The sequence below is a fragment of the Amborella trichopoda genome, chromosome 11 (genome assembly GCF_054954075.1).
Source record: "Amborella trichopoda isolate Santa Cruz 75 chromosome 11, AtrichopodaSantaCruz75HAP2 v2.0, whole genome shotgun sequence".
Taxonomy (NCBI): Eukaryota; Viridiplantae; Streptophyta; class Magnoliopsida; order Amborellales; family Amborellaceae; genus Amborella; species Amborella trichopoda.
The window spans coordinates 2548823-2573668 of record NC_142346.1 but is presented as its reverse complement, the minus strand read 5'-3'; the positions used below and the strand labels follow the sequence as shown (position 1 = coordinate 2573668).

The 24846-nt window shown below is 36.7% G+C and overlaps 2 protein-coding genes and 1 non-coding gene across 3 annotated transcripts; 1 reads left to right on the top strand and 2 right to left on the bottom strand.

Annotated features, from left to right (window-relative positions):
* Window positions 1-1938: 1938 nt before the first annotated feature.
* Window positions 1939-14607, top strand: LOC18441340 (subtilisin-like protease SBT4.14). The gene is made up of 11 exons (XM_088851997.1): window positions 1939-2301; window positions 2480-2571; window positions 2783-2880; window positions 3279-3419; window positions 5416-5521; window positions 7572-8082; window positions 8415-8515; window positions 8901-9125; window positions 10023-10131; window positions 11766-11979; window positions 13915-14607. Exons 1-11 carry the CDS (start codon window positions 2215-2217, stop codon window positions 14460-14462), a joined length of 2232 nt encoding a protein of 743 aa, XP_088708123.1. The 5' UTR covers window positions 1939-2214; the 3' UTR covers window positions 14463-14607.
* A 968-nt stretch (window positions 14608-15575) lies between these two features.
* LOC18441342 (uncharacterized) lies at window positions 15576-17867 on the bottom strand. Its single transcript, XR_016044910.1, has 2 exons — window positions 17501-17867; window positions 15576-16539 (listed from the first exon to the last, which is right to left on the bottom strand). It is a non-coding gene; the product is annotated as an uncharacterized LOC18441342 (transcript).
* Window positions 17868-20936: 3069 nt separating this feature from the next.
* Window positions 20937-23417, bottom strand: LOC18441343 (uncharacterized). Its single transcript, XM_006851461.4, has 2 exons — window positions 22892-23417; window positions 20937-21991 (listed from the first exon to the last, which is right to left on the bottom strand). The coding sequence occupies exons 1-2, from the start codon at window positions 23076-23078 to the stop codon at window positions 21216-21218; spliced, it is 963 nt and encodes a 320-aa protein (XP_006851524.2). The 5' UTR covers window positions 23079-23417; the 3' UTR covers window positions 20937-21215.
* Window positions 23418-24846: the final 1429 nt, after the last annotated feature.

Sequence of the window (24846 nt, the reverse complement as noted above, 5' to 3'; positions counted from 1 at the left end):
TACTCTTTTGCTTAACAGACTTGGGCATGGACTTTCGATAACCCTGATTTCACGATTTAGGCTGCTCCCATTTTGGTCACCTCTACTACGGAACCACTTTTGATTCGTTTGGTTTAACTAGATAGGCATTTGGATGTTCTAGATCATCTCAACCTCTCTTATCTTCCGAAAATGGAGAAAATCATTTGGAAGGTACTTAGAGCTGCTGTCGTTTTGGAGTTGTGGAAAGGAAGAGGTAGATGAATTTTTGAAGGCGAATTGAAGTGTGTGGAAGCTGCAAAGCACAAGACCTTGGATATTGCATTTTGTTGGGCTTCTACGAAAGGTGTAGAGATATCTACTATTGACATTGTTGTGAACCTTAGTAATATTGCTAAGCTGGGGGTGGTTCAACAAAGACATATTTGTAGGTGGGTGTCACCTCCTCAAGGGTCGTTAAAGCTTGACTTTGATTGAAGCTCAATGGGTAATCCAGGTTTGGCTTGGCGAAATTGTTTTATAAGAGATTATAGGTGTCTTATGATCCTTTCTTTTTTTGGGTCCTCGTGGCAATGTGTGCTCATCAAGTAGAGCTGAGGGCCATGGGTGTGAAACTATTTGTAGGGCAATAATTTAAGGACAAGCTTTATTCCCCTCGTGTATAAAATTTATATACCGTTCCCTATCCAACCGCCCATTTTGAATTGACAATTGAGATGACCCCAATCACAATGTCACGTCTCTACACTATTTTATTTTCATTTTTATTTACAAAACATGTCCACTCGTCTTTCAAACTCACATCTGTAAAAAAAATATATAAAACTATATTCTAGACAAAAAACTTGACCAAAAGGCCCTTGAAAATTCAGGGGTATTTTGGTCATTATAATTTATCAAAAATATTTTTTAATATTGGTTTTAGGTGCACCTAATTGAGATGATTATGTACAATAAATTTCACATTCATATAATTTGTATAATCAAAAATTAAAAATAAAATAATCTAAAGCCCTAGATTTAGATCAAACGTCACTTGATCTAAATTGAACGGCTGGATGGAAGAGAAGTATGTATATCTTCTATACAGTAAGAAAAGTATAGAAACTTTTTCCATAATTTAATGATGCAGGCTGATTCGCAAAATGTCATAGTGTGCAAGAGCAGAGGGTACCTTGGAAGCTGCGATTGGACCAGGTCATTGAGCAGCACCTCTCATGTCTATAAAGAAGCTAATGGTGAGGCCGATCTACTTGCAAAGAATGGAGTGTGATTTTTTTCTTGTCATGTGCCATAGTTCTATAATTTCCTTATTTTTGGATTTTATAGAAGTGTCTCCAACCATGGATGAGCTTTTTCTCTCAGTCTATGTTTTATATTTTTTTCAGCTTATTTGAATTTTTTTCTGTGTTGTTTCACTTTTTTTAATTTTTATTTTATATTTAATAGTTTTTATTTTCCATTCTTTAGGAGATTTTGGGCCTTATACGCTGCTCTGCCGAGTTATCAGCCAGCCAAGGCCGGGTCCATGGCTCGAGCCGAGTTTATAAACGTTATGATATGCATGGTAAGCAATGCCCGTTTGTTTGAGATAAGAGGAAATAATAAATAATAAAAATAAATGTCCAAAAAGAAAACAAGGTGCTTTTAATTGTGTGTGTGTTTATGATTGGGGTGGCAATAGACCCGGACCCGACCTAGGACCAGAGGGGTAGACCCTCTAGGTGTGAGTCTAAGAATTGGATCCAGTGGATTGGGTCTGGATCCAAATCTTGGACCCTAATACTATTCGGGTCCGGTAATAATTTTGGAGTCCCAATATATAAAATATATTGAAATATAGTCAAATACATAAATATTTTTTAATTTTTAGGTCGGGTCCGGACGGACTCACTCCCCACCCGACCCGTTGCCACACCCTAGTTTATAAGAGAGAGTGAATAAGGGAAAAAAAAAAAAGTGTGTAGGGGAGAGAGTGGTTATTAGTCCCCAAAATAAGCGTGATTGAAGAGAGGAAATAGATTAAGGTCTGAATTTTCTTCACAGGGAAGCGAATGTTGAGGAAGAAGGAGTCTTGTTTTGGATGCTCGCCAAAACCAGGTGTCCTCTAGATCAACACTTCCTGACCCGAAGATAAAGCCAACAATATCTCAACCAATCAGATCCCTCATTAATACAGACTTACTAACAAAGCCCCCCACCCCTTCCATCACTCTCTCTCTCTCTCTCTCAAACATGAAGCCCCTGCTACTCTTTTGCTTAATTGTTTCCTTACATATCACATATGGACTCTGCAATTCTAGCACTAACCCAGAGAGAAAGGTCTCTCTCTAAACATGCATTGTTAGCCTTATATATTGTATAATTTTTATTCTTATATATTGTATATTTTGGATTGTTTGCTTATTCATATTGTATATATGGATATCCGGATTGTTATTCTTATATATTGTATATTTTGGATTGTTTGCTTATTCATATTGTATATATGGATATCCAGGCTTACATTGTGTACATGGGAGATGCACCCACTCGAGGATTAGCTGCTGCCATAGACATCCACCATGACATTCTCACCTCTGCAATGGGAAGGTAATCCAAAATGCTCTCTTTCTCTCTCTCTAGAAGGTTTCATAGGAATGGAACTCGAGATGTAGAAAATCAACCATTACCGTCTTGACCTGAGCCTAATTCCTACTTCAATGTACTCGCTAACTAGGAACTCTCTCTCTCTCTCTCTCTCTCTCTCTCTCTCCTTATTGACGTCGAGTCATATAAGTTACTGATTTCATGGTTTTGCCAGTGGAGAAGTCGCCAAAGAATCCATGATTTACAGTTATCAAAAGAGTTTCAATGCATTTGCAGCGAGACTCTTGCCTGAAGAAGCAAAGACATTGTCAGGTACGTACCAAATAAAACTAGTACCATGATTTTTTTAGGGAAATAAAATTCTTAATGAATATGGTTTATATCTATGGGTTTTTTTTGCAGCTTATATACATTAAAATAGGATATCACACTCGTGTTCGACACTTCGAATTTAAGCTTTTATTCTTAATCCCTGTACTTGGAAAATCATTATAAAGATATGTATCTCAAACCTTTTTTAAATTACCTAAAATATATATATATATATATATATATATATATATATATATATACACAAAGTGTCATTTAAAAAGCCAACTTCAGTTAGTGTTGAGGACACTCATATCTGTTTCAATGCTGACACACATATTTGCATCTTTACAATAGAGTACACATACACTTAGATTTACCCTTACATTGGGATTTTGCAGAGAAGGAAGGAGTAGTTTCTGTGTTTTTGAACTCTTATCGCAAGCTTCACACGACACGATCATGGGATTTTCTTGGCCTAAAAAATAGCGCAAAAAGGAGTAACATGGAGAGTGACATAATTGTGGCCCTCATGGATACAGGTAAGCTTCCTTTATCATTCTTCAAGTGTCTATGTTAATTAAATTAGGTTATTTTAGAATGAGGGATTTACGTAGAACCATAAAATTTTAGGTAAAATATGAAATGTTTTACTTATATAAAAAAATTACAAAGAAGATCGGTCCACTCAGCTTTTTTTTATTTATTGTTTTTTCAAAAATTGCCCTCATCCGAATTTTGTTTTTTTTGTTTTAGTTTGTTTCGTTAGTAGGGCGGTGCCTTAAAGTTTGAGAGCACTGCCTTGCAAAAGAAAAAATTAAAACAAAACAAAAAAAATAAATTAAAATTTAGGTTGACTAATGGCCAATTTTTAAAAAATAAAAAAGAGCCAGTTGCCCGACGTTATTTGTAATTTCTAGTCACCAAATGAGTCTTAACTTGAAATTGCTTGACTGTTAGTCACATTAATTGGACTAGATTTTTTAAAACATAAAATAATAACAATATTTTTAAATATAAAATATATTTAAAAAAAGAGAAAATTATATACATATTCGTTATAGTTTATGTTATTCATTATAGTTTATGTTATTCGTTATAGTTTACGTTATTATCACCGTATCAAAATTTTTAAAAAAAATGACTTTACCTTTTTTCTATCAAGAACCAAAAAATGTTTTATCTCTCTTGTGGCGTATTTCTCTACCTCTAGTTATCCGATAAAATCAACGATAAAATCGAACAACTCGGTTTGAGCTCCTAAATTTAAGAGAAATCTTAGGGATTATGAGATTAGAAGATTAGGAAAAATCATGTGATGTATTTTCTCTCTACCTCTTTGAAATCATGGTTATCCGAAAAAATCAAGAGAACAATTAGTTTGAGAAATCATGGTAAAAAATCAAGAGAACAATTAGTTTGAGAAATCATGGTTATCCAATAAAAGCCCCTAAATTTAGGAGAAATCTCAGGGATTATAAACTTACCCAAATAAAAGACACTCGGTGAAGGGGAGAGAGAGAGCGAGTTTAAAAAAAAACCACTTTTACCCATGTAATATAGAGAGAGGATACACAGACCCACAAAAAAAGAAAAAAAATTGGGTTATTGAAGAATCAAAAATTTTAAATTTTTGATTATTCAAAATACGAAATTGAAATACTTTGAATTCGGTTACAGTCGTCTTTTTTTAAATTTCGGTTGACATAAAAAAATGAACACAGTGGTAATAATCGTAGAGCCGTAATAACGGAAACTATATTCAAACTATAACGAATGTGTATGTAATTTTCCCCCAAAAAATATTCAACATTATTTAACCAATCCAAGCAATTAAAACCAATGAAGTATCGTTTAAATGGTTTTTTGTTGCCGAATTTTCCTTTTTTGTTTTTTTACCAGAGCTGTCAAAACAATAGTTGGCGATCCGACCTAGTCTTAATAAATAAGGATAAAGTGAACCATCATATTTCAAGGGTTAGCATAGGGAATGTGGTTCAACTCTAAGAGATGGACCGGACTCACCTGCCATTTACAAAACGTTATTTGAACATATTCCTATTTTGTAGAAAATACTTTCAAATACTTAATTTGAAAATTATTTTAAAACTCTATTTCTTGAAAGAGAATGAAATAGTGCCCTGTCATTTTTTGAAAAAAAAAAAAATCAAAACCAAATTTGTTCTTCTTTCTTATTTTTTTTCAATTTTGTCATCACTCACTGAGATTGAAGGTATGTTAGCTTATTATATGATTACTTGCAGTGAACTAAAATTCTCTGTTTTTCTTGAAATATAATAATAAAGAAAAATTTATCAAAATACGGATGAGAATATGCATCATTTAACAAAGTACACGAAACTATTCTAACCCATGATCATGTGTCCTTTCATGGTTAATTTGAAATGACATCAAACAATACAATTGAAATGTTAAATAATTCATATATGACAGGTACTTTGATAAATCCATAGATTATGTTATTTTATTATGAACAAGAACTTAAAGCCTGTTCGGATTTTGTATGGGAAAACATAGGGGTTCAACCGGACTTAGAAAGTTTCAACGACAAAGGGTTTGGACCTCCACCACCAAAATGGAAGGGATCATGTCACAAGTTCCCCAACTTCACTGGTTGCAACAAGTAATTTTTCTTTCTTTATATCTTTTCCTTTAATTACCCTAACTTTGTATTTATTTTGTTAGAGTAATATGTTCTCATATTTCCCAAGTGCTCATGTGGCTCCTGGTTTTTTTTTGTTTTTTGTTTTTTTTAAAAAAGGAGCATGGGTTTTATCTAAATTTAGGTTTTTGTTAAAAATCTGGGTTTTGGAAAATGGTTTCTTTGAGGCCCAAAACAGTCATATTTTGGGTATTGAAAACTGGTATTTTAGTTATTAAAACATAAAAAATAAATAAAATAAAAGTGCCAACAATCTTTTGGATTGGTTTTATAAAAAGATTGTGTATTATGATATTATTTATCTTTATTACTAGGAAGTCACAATTACTTCTAGCTATTAGATATCAAGTTTATATGGTTTGGAAAGTGTTACGAAATTCAATAAACTTTTTTTTAACTTTGAGTCTAGTCAATGACACTCTTACAAATAAATTTAAAATTTGACGGCCTCCTTATACCAAAAGTAAATGGTCTCTATCTATATTTTTCCTTTTATAAAACCAATTTTTATATAACTCATAATACAATGAGCCTAAATAAATAGGATTCCAAACATTTCTATAGGGTTCGATGGCTCCATTTACCCATCAATAAGGAAAAGAAAAGTATAGAATGAGATCATTTATCTTTGATACAAAGTGGTCACAGTTAATCTTGACCATTAGATGTAAAATTGGGTGGTTGTATTTATTCCATTGATCAAGCTCGAATTTTGAGACACCCAAACTATCAAATTTTCACATTAGATGGATGCAAATAATTGTGATCACCTTGAATCAAAGATAAATGGTCTCGTTGTATACAATCTTATAAGAAAATTGATATTTAGGTATAATCGTCATGGTGTGTAGTATCATTGGGTCATCCAACTTTTCTCTATCTAAAGGACGGTGATGAATAATTGTGGTTGCCGGTGACTAGCATTCACTATGTGTTGTTATTAGTTAAATACTTAAACTCCAACATTATGCATCAGAATGGACGGGCATTATTACACACTATTGATGTGGACGGTGGATGTCCCCTGTGCTATAGTATAGTCTAACATCTACTTTGGAAAACCCAGCCAAAAGTGGGTTTTATATTTGGAAAAGTTTTCAATTAACCCTATCACAAGCCTCACCTCAAAACCCATCCAAAATTACAGTTCTAGTATTGGAAAATCTTCAAATTGATCATCTCTTCCTTGACTATTATGAGTATGAGAAAAACTAAGATTTTAAAATAAAAAAATAATTTATATTGTAACACACATTACCTAGGTCGTCCATTTCGCCCTAAAAATAAATCTTCATAGGTCTGCAAGATCCGTACCATTTTTAGAGTACATATTAGAAATTAATTTTAGAGCCATCTCTAATACCCAAAATGCTTTTCGGATGAAGATTCTTGGTGAAGCTTTACTTTGTTTTCATAAAGAGTAGGTCCTATAGAAACATCCTTTATATTTTAAATTTGTATTCCTTTGATATGTGGTCACAATTCAGAGGTGAAATTGAGAGCTTAAAGGTGTGCTCTTTCTCTATGTAAAGTTCTCAGAATTTGAACTCACTCCATGTAAAGTTCTCAGAATTTGAACTGAGTTAATTGTATGCTTTAATCTACCTAATTTTGATTTTGACAGCTTGAAGTGATTGACTTTGTTAAATTAAAAAGAAACAATCTTGCTCTATCATTTAGAAAAACAAACCATTATAGTGAAAAATTTATACGCAAGTCCTAGTCGATATGAACTGTATGTCCACCAGCTCATCCATGATTGTCCTTACAAAGTCTCATCTCTACCATCCATATTGAGAACATACGGTGGATGCCCTTGCTATTTTATCTTCGAGGATATGGTACATTCAACATGGCATTGTTAGGATCCTCTGCATCTGTTCATGTCTTTCTTCTTATTGATTTAAATGCAAAATTGATTGAACACTTAGATTCTCTTTGAAAGTTATGAATGCAATTTTCATTAAAGCATCATAAATTTTATGCGTGTTAATCATTTGATAATGTGCAGTAAGATCATAGGGGCGAAATATTTTCATTTAAGCGACGATATCGGCCCCGAGGACCAACCAAGCCCAATTGACATAGACGGCCATGGCACACACACTGCATCCACAGCTGCAGGAAGCCTAGTTCGAGGGGCCAGCCTTTATGGCCTAGCTTCCGGCACGGCTCGAGGGGCCGTGCCAAGAGCCAGGTTGGCCATTTACAAAGTGTGCTGGTCACTAGGTTGTTCATCAGTGGATTTACTAGCTGCTTATGATGAAGCCATAGCAGATGGTGTAGATATTATCTCAGCATCACTTGGAGGGCCTTCATATGAGCTTTTCAATGACCCTATAGCCATCGGGACCTTCCATGCCATGAAAAAGGGTATCCTTTCGGTCTGCTCAGCCGGCAATGACGGGCCTACTCTTTCCACAATCACGAATGTCGCGCCCTGGATATTCACAGTGGCTGCCAGTACCAGTGAGAGACAATTTAAGACATTGGTGAGACTCGGCAACGGCAGAAAGCTCGAAGTAAGTCACAAATGAAAATGTTTTTTTAGATTGTATTTTCTTGCATGGAATCTCAGATGAAAGGAGGCCTGAGAGGTTTGTACACTATGCCAGCATGTAGGTTCCAAACAGTTTTCCTAATACCCTACAGAAATGGTGGCAAGGAGCAAAAAAAAAAAAAAAAAAGAAATCCAAATGTTAGCCTAGAACACATTCCCTTGGAAAATAGTGTGGTGAGGTCAACAAATTGATTCGATTTAATATATATAAATCATGCAAATATCAATTTATTTTAATTTGATAACTATACATTATTCAATATTTAACTCCGTGTGGTTCACTCTTGATAACAGGGGGTCTCAGTAAATACTTTTTCTCCCAGCAAGAAGAATTATCCCTTGATAAATGGGGCTAAGGCAGGCAATGGTACACGTAATCCCTACCTCTTCCCAAGGTAAAGGAAAAGAATGCATACGTTCAGACAAATAAGAAAAAAAAATTGTATACAGAAGAAGATAAAAGATACTTTCGTGGATTTTAAAATATTAGGGTTTTTGTGTTTCTCGCCTATTATAGTTTGTCCACCCTTACAAATTCTACACTGGAGATGCCTTGAAGTTCCAAAATTTAATACGTTCTGATCACCACAATCATGAATTTGAATAAATAAATGGATTTTGAGTGTTCAATATCCTTGGACGTATAATTTCGATTCTTGAAAGACCATAACATTTACATTATTTCGATTTTGCTCGAGGGAGCAAGCACGCATTTTCCTCTTTCTAGGGCATGTAATCTTCAATGCTGTCATTTAATCTTTCGATTTTGATGGTGCACAGTTATTGTGACTTCGGAACACTCGATCCGAAGAAGGTTAAAGGGAAGATTGTGTACTGCATTGATGATGGTGGGGGTCAGGACATGAGTGTCGCCGCAGCCAAGGGCTTCGGCACCATCATAAATAGTGCTTCATATGAAGACACTGCCTTCACTTTTATGATATCGACAGCAATACTTAACAATGTTACATCTAAGCAGGTCACGAATTACATCAAATCTACCAGGTAGACATTTATGAGCTTTTGATCTGCATTTTCTTGAAGAGAAACTTTTGTGCTAACTCTCTGATTTACTATGTCTTTCTAGCACTCCCCTAAACATTGACCTGGGATGGTTGGGAATGTCATTACTTCTGTGGAAGTGTGAAAAAAAATTCAATGGACTTCGAAAGGAGGAATGACACAGACTTTGCTAATAAATTGTAGGAAACCCCAATGATAGCACAATATGCGAACTCCTTATCGAGAAAATATACGAACTCCTTATCAAGAAAACAAATGTGTTTATATATTGATACTAGAGTTCAGATGGTACACAAGATTCTAGTACTTTCCCACCCGATTGGCCTCCATACCAGCCACGCTCGAACATGCCAAACGAGGGTCGGTTCAACTTCGCTAACACTATAGAGTACTTTGCTCATAAATGGATTCTTCATCAGCATCATAACATTTTCTTAATTAATTGGGATCGGTTGGTCATAGTGGTTATGTTACAAAAATCGAAGCTTGTGTCAATGGTATCATACCCGGGTCGGATATGACACCCAGTTGTGCATGTGGGAATAGGGAGGAGAGCATAGCATTGCCCATTTACAGAACATGCTCATGTTGATGTTACAAACGAAAAAAAAAAAAAAAGGAGTAAGAGAGTTAACAACATGATTGGGTGGGTAACTTTTATATGGATATTTTATTTATTTATCAAATATATTTAAAATATCGACTATTGTAACTCGTGATTAGTGTCTTTTGATAGATATTTTATTCAAAGATATTATAATATAATATAATTATTTTCATCTATTAAGTGATTTCATAAATTTCCAAATTCTGATAGATGCATTAGGTTACTTCTTTTCTTTATTAACATTCTTCTTTTCAATATATTGGGCATTTCAGGTCTCCAAAAGCTGTAATATACAAGTCTCACACAATCAATGTGACAAAGGCTTTTGTTGCCTCCTTTTCTTCTCGTGGGCCTAGTTGGCTTTCCCCAAATATCCTCAAGGTATTCATGGATATGTGTTGCTCTTTGCTATTCCCCCTTTACTCCTCTATTATTATTATGTCTTAAGATTACAATTAATCTCAGCTTAAATCCACCTAACAAACATAAATTTCAAACTTTTAATTTTTCTTAAGGTGAAAGCATTTTACTCTTGCTTTTTAAAGCTTCCCCTCAAATCTGGAAAATGTGCTTTGAGTGCTAAAAAACCAAGGAAACCCACCATCTTAACATCAGCAATTATGGATCTGAGAAAAGAAAAAAGTCAAAAAGAAAAAAAAAAAAAATTTATTTGAAAAAGGAAAAGTGTTTGGTTGTCAACCGACTCACACTATTTTTGTGCGGTCTTCCTACAAAATATATCTCAAGGATGTATTTTCGATCCAAAATTTTAGGGTTCGATAATTTCAACCATGACAATGGTATCAATTTAAAAATTGTCTTTTTCAGAAAACAAAAATGTTATATTTTTAAGGGACTGTCTACAAAAATATCATTTATCTTTTGTACATAAAGATCACAATCATTCTCACTCATTAGATATTGATACATTTGCCTATTGGAGCGGTTTGTATAGAGCCCAGGCTCTAAACAATCAAAGTAAAGCATACCTTCAAATAGTATCGAGAAATGTGGTTTCAATACTAAAAATATTTGTGGTAACCTTAAAATATATTTTCATCTCGAATTATAAAATTTAAAGCTTCAAAAATAGTGTAGATCGAGCAGATATATGAACACTTGAACATTGACGATCCAAAAAATGCATTACAAGATGCACAATTTTCAAAACTTGAAATCCATTTTTTTTTCATGTCCATTCATCTTGATGATCAACTTAAAGATATTGGGCATCAAAACACGAAATTTTTGAGGTGGCTCTAATTTGATTGTTTAGAACCTCGTCTTTATATAAACTTTTTTCAAAGAAGAAATGGTCTCTTTTTAGTCAATCCTTTTTTTTTTATAATTCCTTTCCTCACAGTCCTTTCTAACTTTTAGTGGATGTAATATTTTCTAACATCCATCTTTGATATTGACCTTAAATAGAACCGCATGGTAACAGGTGAGTCGGCTGACTCACCAAAACTGTCTTTTAAGTATGACTCACCAAACCCGTATCTTTTAAAAAATGGGTTGTCTTGTCGAATGCTTTTTAAACCGTCCATTTTAAAGGTTCACATATCCATTAGTTCTACACGGTTTTCACTGCTTTAAGGTCCTTAGTCATGAGCACAAATAAGTTTGAAAAAACTGCATTTTCCAAAGGGCAATAATAGATTTAACCGAGGGAGCGAATGTACATTTTGCTCCCTCAAGAGTACAAAACTTTCCACCGTATATGCTCTGAGATCAAAATTTTGTGTTGGCCAGGAGGATATGCATACATGCAGCACACTATTTATATGCTAATAAAATCCCAAAAGAAATGCCAAAGTACACCAGCTAGGAAAGGGTTTGTATACTGTGCTGTCATTTTGATACTCCCTCAATTACCAACAACTCTCAATTTGAGAGAGAGCGAAGAAACTGTAGCAAACCCAAATAATACTTTCCATAAAACTACTTTCAACACAAAAATGTTTGTATTCCACTATCTGTGCACCACCCTCAGTTGGCTTCTTTGTGATATGCAGCCTGATATTGCAGCTCCTGGGGTGGATATCTTGGCTGCATTTTCGACACTAACAACAGTTACCGGCAACATTGAAGATAAGAGAATCTCAAAATTTAACATTATTTCAGGAACTTCAATGTCATGCCCACATGTAAGCGGGGCGGCCGCCTATGTAAAGTCTTTCCACCCAACTTGGTCTCCTGCTGCCATCAAATCGGCTCTCATGACCACCGGTATGTTCTCATGCATGAGACCTTTCTCCTTTCTCTCTTTTTATTTGGGAGGGGGGGGAGGAGAAGTAGGCCATTTGTGGGATTCAAATTTTGAACACAGTATTACAAACAATAGTTAAAACAATAACAATGAATTGTACACTGTGAGATCATCGGCCTTAGTTACAAGGAGATCACAATTGCTCATAGCCTTTAGAGGTTAAGTTGGATGGCTTGAGGTGTATCACAAAATTTGGATGTTTTTTTCTTTTTTTGAGCTTTAAGCCTAATCAATAACACACTCACAACACCTAATTTCAAATCTGATGGACTAGAGTGATTGTAACCTCTTTGTGTTAAAAATAAATACTCTCTTTGTGTGCTTCTCCCCCATAATAAATAACCCCATATTTGAATCTTATAAAAGTGGTTGGTAAGCTTGGTTTGGTTTTGACAAATTCCAAACTTCAAACCCTTGTACTCCCTCACAAAAACCAAGTGTCTTATTATTAGTAGGCCTAGCAATGGTCCGGCCAGTCTTTGCCCTAGCTCAACCATAGTCCCCATAGGGCCGCCCAGGCCCAGGCCAGCTTTGGCTAGTCCTATCAGGGCCGGGCTAGGTTGAGCCAGGATGAGTAAAAAAATAAAAATAATAAAAAGAAAAATAAATGAAAATAGGGTCGGGCCGGTCTGAACTAAGATTGCCTTGGCCCAAGCCAAGCCCAGCCACCTTATCCTTGGTTGTGGTTGTTTGGCCCTAGCCCAACCCTCATGCCACATTTTTGTGGCCCAAACCCAAGCTTTATTAGGGCCCGGCAATCCAGGCCACCCAGCCCATAGCCACCCGTAATTGGTTTTTATTGCATCATTTATTTCTATACTAGATTTTGGTTTCTCTCTACAAGCTGGCTTAAGGGTAAATTAGTCCAGTTGTAAGCTTTGATTGCTCCGGGTCCCCAAATCCATTTGGGTGTATAACCCAATGTCATTAGATTAGCTTCTCTAGTTCAAAATAGCCAAAGTCTTAATCTTCTTGCCCTAAACCGAAGTCAAGCGAATTACTCCTCTTAAAAATCAATATATTTGTAAAAAAATTCAAAATACCCCTAATTTATTCAATTTTTTTGTAAAATCACATTTTTAAAGATATAGAATTTTGGAAAAACACCTTATTAGTATTCAAATTTTATGAAATGTACTTTGTCAACAAAAATAATTGAAACGCCTCAAACTTACCCCTAATCCATCCAAAAGGGAAAGCAATTTTCTTTTCTGGTCAAAACAAAGAATGCTGCCAGCCTCACCCAAATGCCTCTGTTTGTGGCTTTGGATTTCAGTTTCACCTCCAGCCAGCCTCACCCAAATATGGAAAACAATTATTTATATAAACAAGAGGCTCAAGCTTTTGATTAGATAGGCATGTCTGGACCTCCTATTTTCATCGCTGAAGTGGGTCAGGATATGGGCTGGGTCATGGTGGTAGAACCCCCATACTTAGTTACCGCATTGTGGTTTTCAATTTTGCTGAGACACCATGACATCTCCAAAAAAAACCAACTCCCTAATCTATCTGAAAAAACGAGAAAGGATTTGTCTTCCCCCATTGAATTACCCAAAGAAAATCAAGCGAGAGCGAAGCTGGGGTATCGTTGGTTGGAGCAGTAGATGCGGTCCATTCCATTTCTTCAATGCTGATCCCACCTTAATGTAGGTGGTCTGCCTGAATGGATGAAATGGTTCAAATGCACTAGATCTTGGGAAGCCACAGAAGCCTAGCTTGAATACTCATTTCTCCAAAACAAATAAGGATCTAATTTCTTAACAAACTTATTATAAAAATAAAAATAAAATCTCTGGCAATAATAAATAACATAACTTTTAACATTCATGACAAATCTCAATCTTAAACCCTGATTTTTTTTTTTTTTTTTTTTTTTTTTTTTTTTTTTTCTTCAGCCAGAGCAATGAGAAACAAGGCAAACCGGAACAAGGAGTTCGACTATGGAGCAGGACTGCTCGACCCCATCAGAGCCATCAATCCGGGCTTGATCTACGATGCGGATGAGATCTCCTACATACAATTCCTATGCAAGGAGGGCATCAACGTCACCAATCTTCGCCACCTGACGGGTAGCAAGTGGGCCAACTGCTCAGCTGTGCCCCGAGCCCGAGGATCCGACGGCCTAAATTACCCTGCCATGCAGCTCCAAATGCCCGACGGACAAGATCACGCCTCAGGGTTATTCTGGCGCACCGTCACAAACGTGGGCCCACCAAAAGCCGTCTACAAGGCACGTGTGTGGGCCCCGCAGGGTATGAAGGTTAATGTGAGGCCTAACACATTATCATTCACACGTGTGGGACAAAAGTCGTCGTTTAAGGTTATGGTTAGTGGAACCGGGCTAGGGAAGCGGGTCCTGTTGGGCGGTTACTTAGTGTGGGATGGGGCCCACCATAGTGTGAGGAGCCCCATCATTGTATTCCAAAATGGATTTATGGGTTAGTTGGGGTCCTCTCGGATTATGGTTAGGCCAAAGTGGCTTTTTTTCTATGGTGAGTTCATGGAGAAAAATAATCTTAGGCACTTCTTCATTCTATGTTTCTTTAGGATCGGTTTTATTTTTTATAAATTATTTCAATTTGGAAGGAGATATGGATGCGGGGAACTTTGAAAGAACAGAGCTACAAAAATGTGGCCCCCTGACACGGTTTCTTTTCTTTCTTTTTTTTTCTTTTTTTTTTTCTTTTTTTTTACAAAAATATAGAAGTTTTATTGCTTAAAGCTTCTGAAATGGTTTTCGTAAGTCCCAGGATTCATATGTAGAAATGCAGGCCCTATAATAATTCATTTTTGAAATAAAGACCCTAATTTTTAAGAAATATACAATTCCTAATATGGATATCATTAATGTGTAAAAAAAAGAATTTAAAAACTAAATATCATTTCTTTTAGAATGAAAGTTTTGAGCCATTGATTTGACCTTTTTTTTTTTTTTTTTTGAAGGATCATGGCTTAAATCCATCTTTACATTGATGGTTTATGTATCGGGGGATGCAAATTTAAAGATGCATCCCCCATTGTATTAAGTATTATTATTGTTATATCATTTTATGCACCCAATAAATATGTGATATGCTTCGTACTATGACAATAGAGTAAGCATTCATGTTGGATTTATTGATAGTTTAGACAATAAATTATCAAGTATTACTCTAAAGGCCATAAAATTATTGTTCAATATTGCTTCAATGTATACATGCAATAACTGCAAATCATTATCCTATATTACATATCCGATTTTTACTCTTTTGTTTTTTAGACAAATTCAAAAATATTCATGATTCTATAACTTACATTATTATTATTATTGTTATTATTATTTATTTATTTTTTATAGTTTTTTGGTCAGTTGTATTTGTTTTGATCCATTGTAACCTCCGCCCTTTCAAAACAAAACATATTCTATTCTTTAACGATATTTTGGTTTGCCGATATATCATTATTCCCCAACTTACTTAACTTTGCATAATACAGGTTGGAAGCATGAGTTACCAAATACCTTTAGAAGAAATATTGCTTTGCTCCACACAGTAAATGATCTTAAGCACCATAACCATTACCAACCAAAAGCTTTAATACTTCATTACTTCGATAGGCTTAGATAGAGAGAGATGTGAAGTAAATAACTTCAACCAAGATCTCGCTTATTGTTCATAAAAAAGAGAAAGGGAGATGGACACAGAGACAAAGGTGAAAATGCACTTACCACAAAGCCCTCTCCTCCTTGCTCACAACTCCTTGGACTACAGTTTTCTCCTCCTTCCTCCTGCAAACAATTCCACTCCGACACCGAAATCACTCATGATCCTCAGCCCAAATATCTCCGCCGGTCGCGTTCCCGCTCTCGAACCTCGCCACAGCACAGTCAGCTGCAAAAAGGTTTGTAGTCGCAAACTCGCTGTCCCCTCCCATTATAGGCATGGCTGCACCCATTCTGACCCTAGTCCTATACCCCTCCCTGTATGTTTGGCCAAGCACACCACTCACATTGCCACTTAGCCCATAAAACTTAAACCCAAGATCCAAATGAGCAAAGCAATCCTCATCTGTTATATTATACCCATGAATCATACTCTCCTCCATGGTTATAGGCACCACATTTGCTGTTATCTTGAACTTTCCTATGAGCTCAGCCACCACCCCATTTGTTCTGGAGGTTCGAGTGAGGGTCAAGTTATGGCATGCCTGGCCTCTCCACTCTGAGCCCTCACTGAGGGGAAGGTGCACAAGGTGGCCATCGAAAGTTACAGAGAGGTGGTCGAGGGAGTCGTCCCACTTGGCAACTTTCTGGGCCCCTATGAAGAGGTGATGCGGCCCGAAGAGGATCGCGGTGGACTGGACCTAGGTGAAGTCTCGTTTCATGGAGGGCCTGGTTTTTCCGATAAAGTGGGCGTTGATGTGGAGATCTGGGTCGGAGACGAGGCAGAAGTCGTGGTCCTTCTTTCCATGGAAGTAGAAAGTGACACCATCACCACCCACAAACCGAGGATCCTGGCACACCGCGCCTGGCATACTGCATACTGCAACCCCATAGAAACCAGGGTTAGACACTGATAGCATGCAAATGGTTCTTTGTGATACCTTTGGTACAAGGCAAAACATTATTCTTAAGAACATTGATAAAAAGGGCGTGGTTTGCATAAGATAAGATAAGGTTGCAACCTTAAACAAACCAATTATTATACACCGCTAAATTTTATCATAAATGTAATTTTGATATAAAAATTTCTATGGAGGACTTGAGAATTTATTTCGTCTCTAATTATAAAATTTTAAACTCTAAAAATTATTCAAATCAAGTTGATCTATAAACTCATAAAAATAATGAAAATGGACAGTCCAGATAATATATGGAAGAATACCCTATTTTATGGACTCAAAATCTTTTTTTTCTTTCCATATTCATGCATCTCGATGTCGAGATGATCAATTAGAGGGTTTTTCAACATCCAAACAGCCTTTTACAATGGATTTTGAAGGTGCATCTTTAGTTCTACATTTTAAGGGCCTTTTATAATGGATTTTGGAGGTGTATCTTTAATTCTATATTTTAAGGTTGCATCCTTATTTAGACTTTTTCCTTGACAAAATCAATCGTCCACATTGCATATCAGAATGATGGACTATGATGGAGGAAGTGAGAACAATCATAAAGAGATTATAACTTTTGGGTGAATATTAATATTTGTTTTAGAAGTGGCTTTCAAATAGTTGAGATAAGATTGGGATAATGATAATAACTGATATTTGTTTTAAAAATTAACAATGATTGATGATAACTGATATTTGTTTTGAAAATTAACAATGATTGATGATAACTTATATTTTTTTTGAAAATTAACAATGATCAACACATGGCACACCTAAAACCTTAGGGCACATGGGGTAGTACCACAACATTCAAGGTTCAAATCCCAGCCAACCCAATTACAAAGATGAAAAAGAACAAATAAGAAAATTACGAATCAAATGATAACTTACTGCACACAGGCTTGCATGCAGCACAGTCAACGGCGCAGCGCTCGGGACACTCGTTTGGGCACGTGTGCACTGATAGGTAACACAGTGGGAACTCCTTCAATTTGCAAATGGCCTTACGGGGCTTGGGCTTGGGCTTGGGCGGAGGCGGAGGCTGAGGCTGAGGCGGAGGCTTGGGCTGAGGCGGAGGCTTGGGCTTGGGAGGAGGCAGGGGTGGGGGCTGGCACCTAGGTGCGGGCGGGGACAGGAATGGGTGGGGGAGGGGGCGAAGGCGAGGGCGGGCATTGGGTGGAGGAGGGGACCCGAGCTCAGGATCATCACCACACACACCCCCCACTAACAAAGTAAGGGTGAGGAGTAGGATTACCATTTTACCCTCCACTTGGTCACCCATCTTGAGGCAAACTATAGGAAGCCTAGCTAAGGAGGAAGGGCTAAGAAGAGAAGTGGGGGAGCCTCCATCACTAAGTCATGGTGGGCTTCGGGTTTTATAGCCTTCCATTCACGTGGAGTTTGATGGGAAAAGTATGTACAAGAAGGAAACAAAAGGATGTGAGGCTTTTGGCGTGGGAGGTTCATATGGGAAGTCCATTGCTTTTCTTTTAACATGATTAAAAGGAACCCCTCACTTTCCACTAATGAACAATAACACTCAATTCACGCCTATTCTTTGAGGAAATGTATACAATACGAGGAGATCACGATGATTATTGATCGTTAGATTTGAAATCGAGTAGTTGAGGATGAGTCATTGTTTAGACATAAAGTTTAAAACAAGACTTCTTGCATATTTTCATCTATTAGATTTCACACTCAATGGTTAAAAGTGATTGTGATCTCCTTGTATCAAAATCAATGGTCTTATCATATACAATCCCATTCATTAAAGGGATTGAATATTGTACTATGATTTGTCTTATGTACAATAGGATCACAATCACCTCTATCTCGGATATGAAATTCGGGGGCAAGTTTGGTAAAATGTTTCTTAAACTTGTACACAAAGTCTCAGAAAATTTTGAGCAGATTTTAAGCAAAGTTTGAGAAAATTTTGAAATAGTGTTTGAGAAACTTTCTTCAAACAGTTTGGGAAAATTTTGACCTTGAACAACTAGAGGCATTTTGATAATTGAATCTTACCAACACGGGACAATGATATATAATAAAAAGATGTGAGCATCATTGCTAGCCCTAACCAATTAGAAGTATGTTTCCGATCTGGCAACTCTGTATAAGGTTCACAGGCTTCCCTTCCTACATACATATTCGAAAACCACTAACCATTTCTAAAACGTTTAGGGGCTTGTAATCTCCATTGATCTACCCAAAAACCCAGTATTATCACATCTCTCTTTTTTTCTATCTCTCTTCTAAACAAACTCCTCGAACCCCTCTTTTCTTTTTTTCTCTAATAAATGATGCCCCTTTTCTCTCATGTCTCTCTAGCAGTATTCGAAAAATCGAACCAGAACGGTGGCCCAAAAGCAGTTTAACCTGCCTAACCGGTAAACTGGCCGATTCAACTGCTCTAACCGGACAAGTTCCAGACGATCAAAAAAGTGCTGAAAAAAATAAAAAAGATACAATTTGAACTTTGTACTTGTAACCTTGTCAAAAAATAAAAAATATACAAAAAAAAAAATCCACTAAAATATGAAAAGCATATAAAGAATGATTAAAACAAAACACATTCAAATGAAGTTGAAAATTAATGAAAAAATGGATTTTGACTAATCAATTTGTGCCTAGAGGTATTTTTTAAACAATTTGAAAGAATGGAAAAATCTAAAATTGAGTATTAATGACCAATTTTTTTTATTATTTACCATAATATAAAGAATATTAAAAAGTGCATTACAAATCAAATTCCTTATTTGATTCCTTACAAATCATATATATATATATATATATATATATATATATATATATATATATATTTGAATTTTTTTTAAATACCTGTTGATCACCAAAACTGCCCAAAACCGGAACCAGCCAATTCCGATCTAACTGAGCAGTTAGCGTTTAGATCGCCCGGTTTTGCGAACAATGCTCTTTATAGACCTCATTTTTTTTCTAATTTGATTTTATCGAATCCTACATTTTGTGCATATGGTAGGGCATCTTGGTAAAATATGATCAACATGTGACAAACCTTCTTATTTTCTGGAATGCATATTCCAAAATGGTTTTTCAAAATAAGAAGGGATTGTATACAAAGATAGTATTTATCACTATTACAAGGAGGTCACACTAAGTCCTAGCCATTAGATATAAAACTGGATGCCTTGGGGTATGGTACAAAGTTTGAGAAATAGTTTTTGAACTTTGAGCCTATTTAATGACATACTTACAAGCACCCAATTTAAAATCTAATGGACGAGAGTGATTGTGACCTTCTTGCACTAAAAATAAATGGTGTGGTTTGTATAAGGTTGCAACCTTAAAAAATATAATTACGGTGCACCTCTAAATTTTATCATAAATGTAATTTTGATATAAAAAATTCTTAGGATGACTTGAGAATCTATTTTTCATCTCTACTTAAAAAACTTTAAACTCTAAAAATAGTTCAAATCAAGTAGATATATAAACACATGAAAATCTTGAAAATTGACGGTTCAAATAATGTGTTGTAAGATACACTATTTCGTGAACTTGAAATCTTTTTCTTTTTATATTCATACTTCTTGATATCGAAATGATCAATTAGAAGGTTTTCCATCATCCAAACAACCTTTTATGATAGATTTTTGAGATGCACCTTTAACTCCACTTTATGTAAACTTTTTCCATTATTTTCCCAAATAAGAATTGGTTTAAAGTTGCAACCTTATGTAAACTTTTTCCATTACTTTCCCAAATGAGAATCGGTTCCCATTTGGTAAGGGCCGGAGTCGAATCTCCAGGACTCATTTAGGCGAGTCCAAATAAGATGGGTCATGTTTAACAAATAAAAAAAAAATATTGAAAAACTAGGGCTTGGTGCCATAGTTTTCAGGTCTAGACTTGCCATCCCTCCAAATTTGTCCAACTCACCGGGGTGGAAACGAGTTGGGGTGGGGTTCGGCATTGGACCTGGATCCGAAAAAATTATATGGGATCCAGAACCCACCGAACCCATACCCCACTAAAAAATTAAAAATATCTATGTATTTAACTATGTTTCATATATTGGGACCCGAAAAATATTACTAGACCCAGATGTATTTAACTATGTTTCATATATTGGGACCCGAAAAATATTACCAGACCCAGACGCAAATTGGGGCTACCCAATTTACCAGACCCGGGTCCATTGCCACCCTTACCGGCCCAGCAAAGTCCGGAGTTGGAGAGGCAATCTTCGAAATACTGTTTTCCAAAAGAAAAAAAAAAGAAAAAACGAAGATAAAAAGTTATACCGTAGAACATTGGATAACGACTGCTGAAACTCAAGCAATTAGACATCAACAACTTCATTATTCTGTAGGTCTGTGCCAGTATCAGCCCTAGCACATGCCCACAAGTCAAACATTACATAAAAACATAACCAAGGGGGGTATGGAGAGGGTGAGAGCACCAGCTGCACTGGTTTCGTGAGCCAACCACAAGTGAAGCAAGGTGCTTCCACAGAGCCCTCCTCCTTGTTCATGGTAGAGAGAGAGAGAGAAGTAGGCCAAACAATGTGACACTGCAGAGCTCCTCTCATTATTCACAGCTCCTAAGATCACAGTTTCTCTTACTTCTTGCAAACAATTCCGTGCCCACCAATCCCGCTCGCGCACCGCATCCCTGCATATTCATCAGCCAAAATGTTGCCGCCGATGGCAGCCCCGCCCTCGAACCTTGCCATGGCACAATCTGCTGCGAACAGGTTCGTAGTGGCAAACTCACGGTCCCCTCCCATTATAGGCATGGCCGCACCCATCTTCACCCTGCTCTTGTACCCCTCTCTGTATGTCTGGCCCAGTACTCCACTGACCTCTTCACTCAGTGAGTAAAATTTAAACCTGAGGTCCAAATGAGCAAAGCAGTCTTCATCAGTGATTTCATAGCCATGAACTCGAGACTCCTCGGCGGTTATGGGGACAACCCTGGCTGTAATTTTGAACTTTCCCGCCACTTCTGCCACAACTTCATTGGTATCATGGGTTCGGGTCATGGTCAGGGCTGGGTCCACCTGGGCTCGCCATTCTGAGCCCTCACTGAGTGGGAGGTTCACCGGGCGACCATCAAAAATGACAGAGAGGTGGTCCGACGAACCGTCCCACTTGGCAACTTTGTGGGCTCCAATGAAAAGGTTGTGGGACCCAAAGAGGATGGCGATCGACTGGACCCAGGTGAAATCACGCTTCATGGAGGCCTTAGATTTGCCGATGAAGTGAGCGTTGATGTGGAGATCTGGGTCTGAGACGAGGCAGAAATCCTGGTTCTTCTTGCCGTGGAAGTAGAAAGCGACGCCATCACCACCGACAAAGCGAGGATCCTCACAAACAGCGCCGGGCTTGTTGCAGTCTGCGCCAAAACAATTCATGGGTCTGGCACATTACTGGGGGCAATCTTATAAAAACTGGTAAAAATATACCATGAACCCGAGAAAGACAATATACTGTCAAGCCGTCACTGTTCATAAATGGATGGACTGTAATGGAGAAAGTTTAAAGACCATGGTGTTATCTTACGTTCTTAACAGTGATGGATCATAGTATTTGTTCCAAAAAACATAGGGAAATGGATATCTAAATCAAGAATTGTGTATGCAGGAAAGGGTGGGAATAGACCAGGTGGCTCGGGCGTGGCCAAACCTAGACCTTGGCTAACATGTGTGGCAAGGCTGGGCAGATCATAGCCCAGCTCGGCCCGGGCATTTCTCGGTCCGGCTTGGTCCAATATAAAGGGAGGGTGGACTAAGCTCAGCCCATTACAACACCTAAAGTCAGCACACCACCATGAAGCACGACATGTCCCACCCCATAGTCAAATAGAGTTTAGAAAGCTAGGAATCAAAGAGGAAAACACAATCAAATCAGTCTTAATCGCTTGTCCCACCGTTTTGACCCGTTTTAATAAAGGAAAAATATCATCAGAATCATCTTGCTCCTCTGGTAATGGTAATGGGTTCAAGATTCATAATAAAATGCGATAAAGTTTTAACTGCTTATCTAACACAACCTACACCTTTTATCAGAGCTTAGGACTTACCCAATTAAACAACTTACCCAGTAAAAATAATAAAAATAACATAAAGATACCCAGTTAGGTTTTGAGTGTGGTTAAGTCCTCCAGGGCTAGGCACAAACTCCAAAAGTTTCAGAAAACCTATCCAAGAGAATGAACAGTAGCAAAAAATAAAAAAAAATTAAAAAAAAATAATAACAATAATTTAGAGACGGAGGGGAGAAAAAATGAACTTACTGCATACTGGCTTGCATGCAGCACAGTCGACCTCACAGTGGTGAGGGCACTCCGGAGGGCAGTAGTGCTCTGATTGGTAACACCGTGGGAACCACTTCACCTTGCACTTGGCTTTACGGACCTCTGCACACTGGATGCCCACCATGAAAGTAACAGCGATGACTAAAATTACCATTTTACCCTCCATCTTGAGGGAAGGTCTTGGGAGGAGTTTAAGTTGCTGAGGGATGGTGATCTGGAAGATGAATTTTTGCCCTTGAGGTGATTGATAAGATGCGGTTTGCTTAGCTATTTATAGGCCTTCATATGTGTTTTGATTGGAATGTAAGAAAAGAAAGAAATAATAATGGAGGGAGGCTCTATTGCAGAGAAGTCACATGGGGACGGCCCATTTTTTTAATGGAAATAACATTTGAAATGAACCAAACCATACCCTACCCTCAATGCAACTTGAATGCTCTTATCTAAGGGGCCCAAAATCCGAATTTCGGGTTTCCATACAAAATCCTTAAATTCGAATTTCGGTCTGAGGTTTCGGCTTTCCTCCTACTTCTTCTTCTTCTTCTTCTTATGACAATAAATGAATGACCCAAATAGATTTAAAAACAAATTTCATTTTTGTTTCTCTCTGCCAGTTTTAGGAATAGAACTGGTTTTCGGCTTTCTTTTCGTAAATAATTCGTCTGCTTGAGTCTCGATTCTCCACGAACTAGACAATGAGTTATTTTGTTTGAACACAAGGCTATAACTATTGAGTTTTGCCATTAATGAGTTGTTATTCCGAAAAATAGTAGGCTTTTTTTGGCATTTCCAATTTTTGGTGTATATTTATACAAGAAACGGGCTCTACGCCTGAGTACTCCATTAGGCACATCTGGGGCTCACTTGAATGACTTGGGTGTAGCTTACCGTACGGTGATGCCTCGAATCCAACATTTAGAATTCTTAATGTGTTAAATGTTAAATCTTTGTAATAAAGTAAGGGAATTAATAAAAGAAGGGAATGTATCTTGTAGGCCTGCAGCTTTAATGAAGCCGCACATGTATTGTCGATAAAAATGCAGTTTGGATTCTAGAAAGTTACAAAAGAAAATGATTTAATAGGGCTGCAGTCCTATCAAAATATATAAAGCCTCACCTCATAGCTCATCGAAAATTACAATTCAAACATTGAAAAACCTTTATATTGATCATCTCGGTTTGAACATTATAGCCTGAAAAAAAATTAGGATCTCAGAATCTAAAAATAATATACATTGTAACAAATTATCTAGACTTCTCCCTAAAAATTAGTGTTTACAAATATACAAGATCTGTACGTTCTTTTTCGTTTCAAATTTTATTTTCGGTGTTGGAAAATGATTTTAGAGCAATCATGGATATTTATGTAGCCAAAAGTACATTCTTGACGAGAATTTGAGGTGAGGCTTTATTTTGTCTTCATAAAGCCTAGACCTTATAAAAACTTCATCCATTACTAAATGGGTTTTTGGATCTCGAAAAGGAAGCACTTCGTATGAGGTTGAAACCTTATATTGTTGACGTAAGGTGCCCTTCAAGAATCTTCTAGAGGAGAGTGTTACGTCATTGGAGAACTCTCCAATTGATCATTACGACTTTGAGATGTATGGATATTAAGGAAAAAATAATTTACGTCCTAAAAACAGTGCACTTTAAAAAAATTATTATGACTGGTTATTTTCAATATTTTTCAAGTGCTTATAAATCTTCTCGATCTGTATTATTTTTTAAATTTTATATTTTATAACTAGGGATAAAAATAGATTTTCAAGCCATCGTAAGGTTTTCAACGCCAAAACAATATCTCCAAAGAAATTTTCGAGTTGCACTGTACTTCTACAGGATAAAGATTATACCTCATACAAACCTCAACCTTTCGAAAATATGGATCAAAAGAGGATTCCAAGCCCCTAAAATGATATGTTTAAGAACAG

Excerpts from the sequence above, each read along its gene's own strand:
- LOC18441340 (XM_088851997.1), top strand. The coding sequence starts at position 2,215 with ATGAAGCCCCTGCTACTCTTTTGCTTAATTGTTTCCTTACATATCACA. Across the intron at positions 2,302-2,479 it reads GCACTAACCCAGAGAGAAAG|GCTTACATTGTGTACATGGG; the intron begins GTCTCTCTCTAA and ends ATGGATATCCAG. Across the intron at positions 5,522-7,571 it reads AACTTCACTGGTTGCAACAA|TAAGATCATAGGGGCGAAAT; the intron begins GTAATTTTTCTT and ends GATAATGTGCAG.
- LOC18441343 (XM_006851461.4), bottom strand. The coding sequence starts at position 23,078 with ATGGAGGGTAAAATGGTAATTTTAGTCATCGCTGTTACTTTCATGGTG. Across the intron at positions 21,992-22,891 it reads TGCATGCAAGCCAGTATGCA|ACTGCAACAAGCCCGGCGCT; the intron begins GTAAGTTCATTT and ends GTTTTGGCGCAG.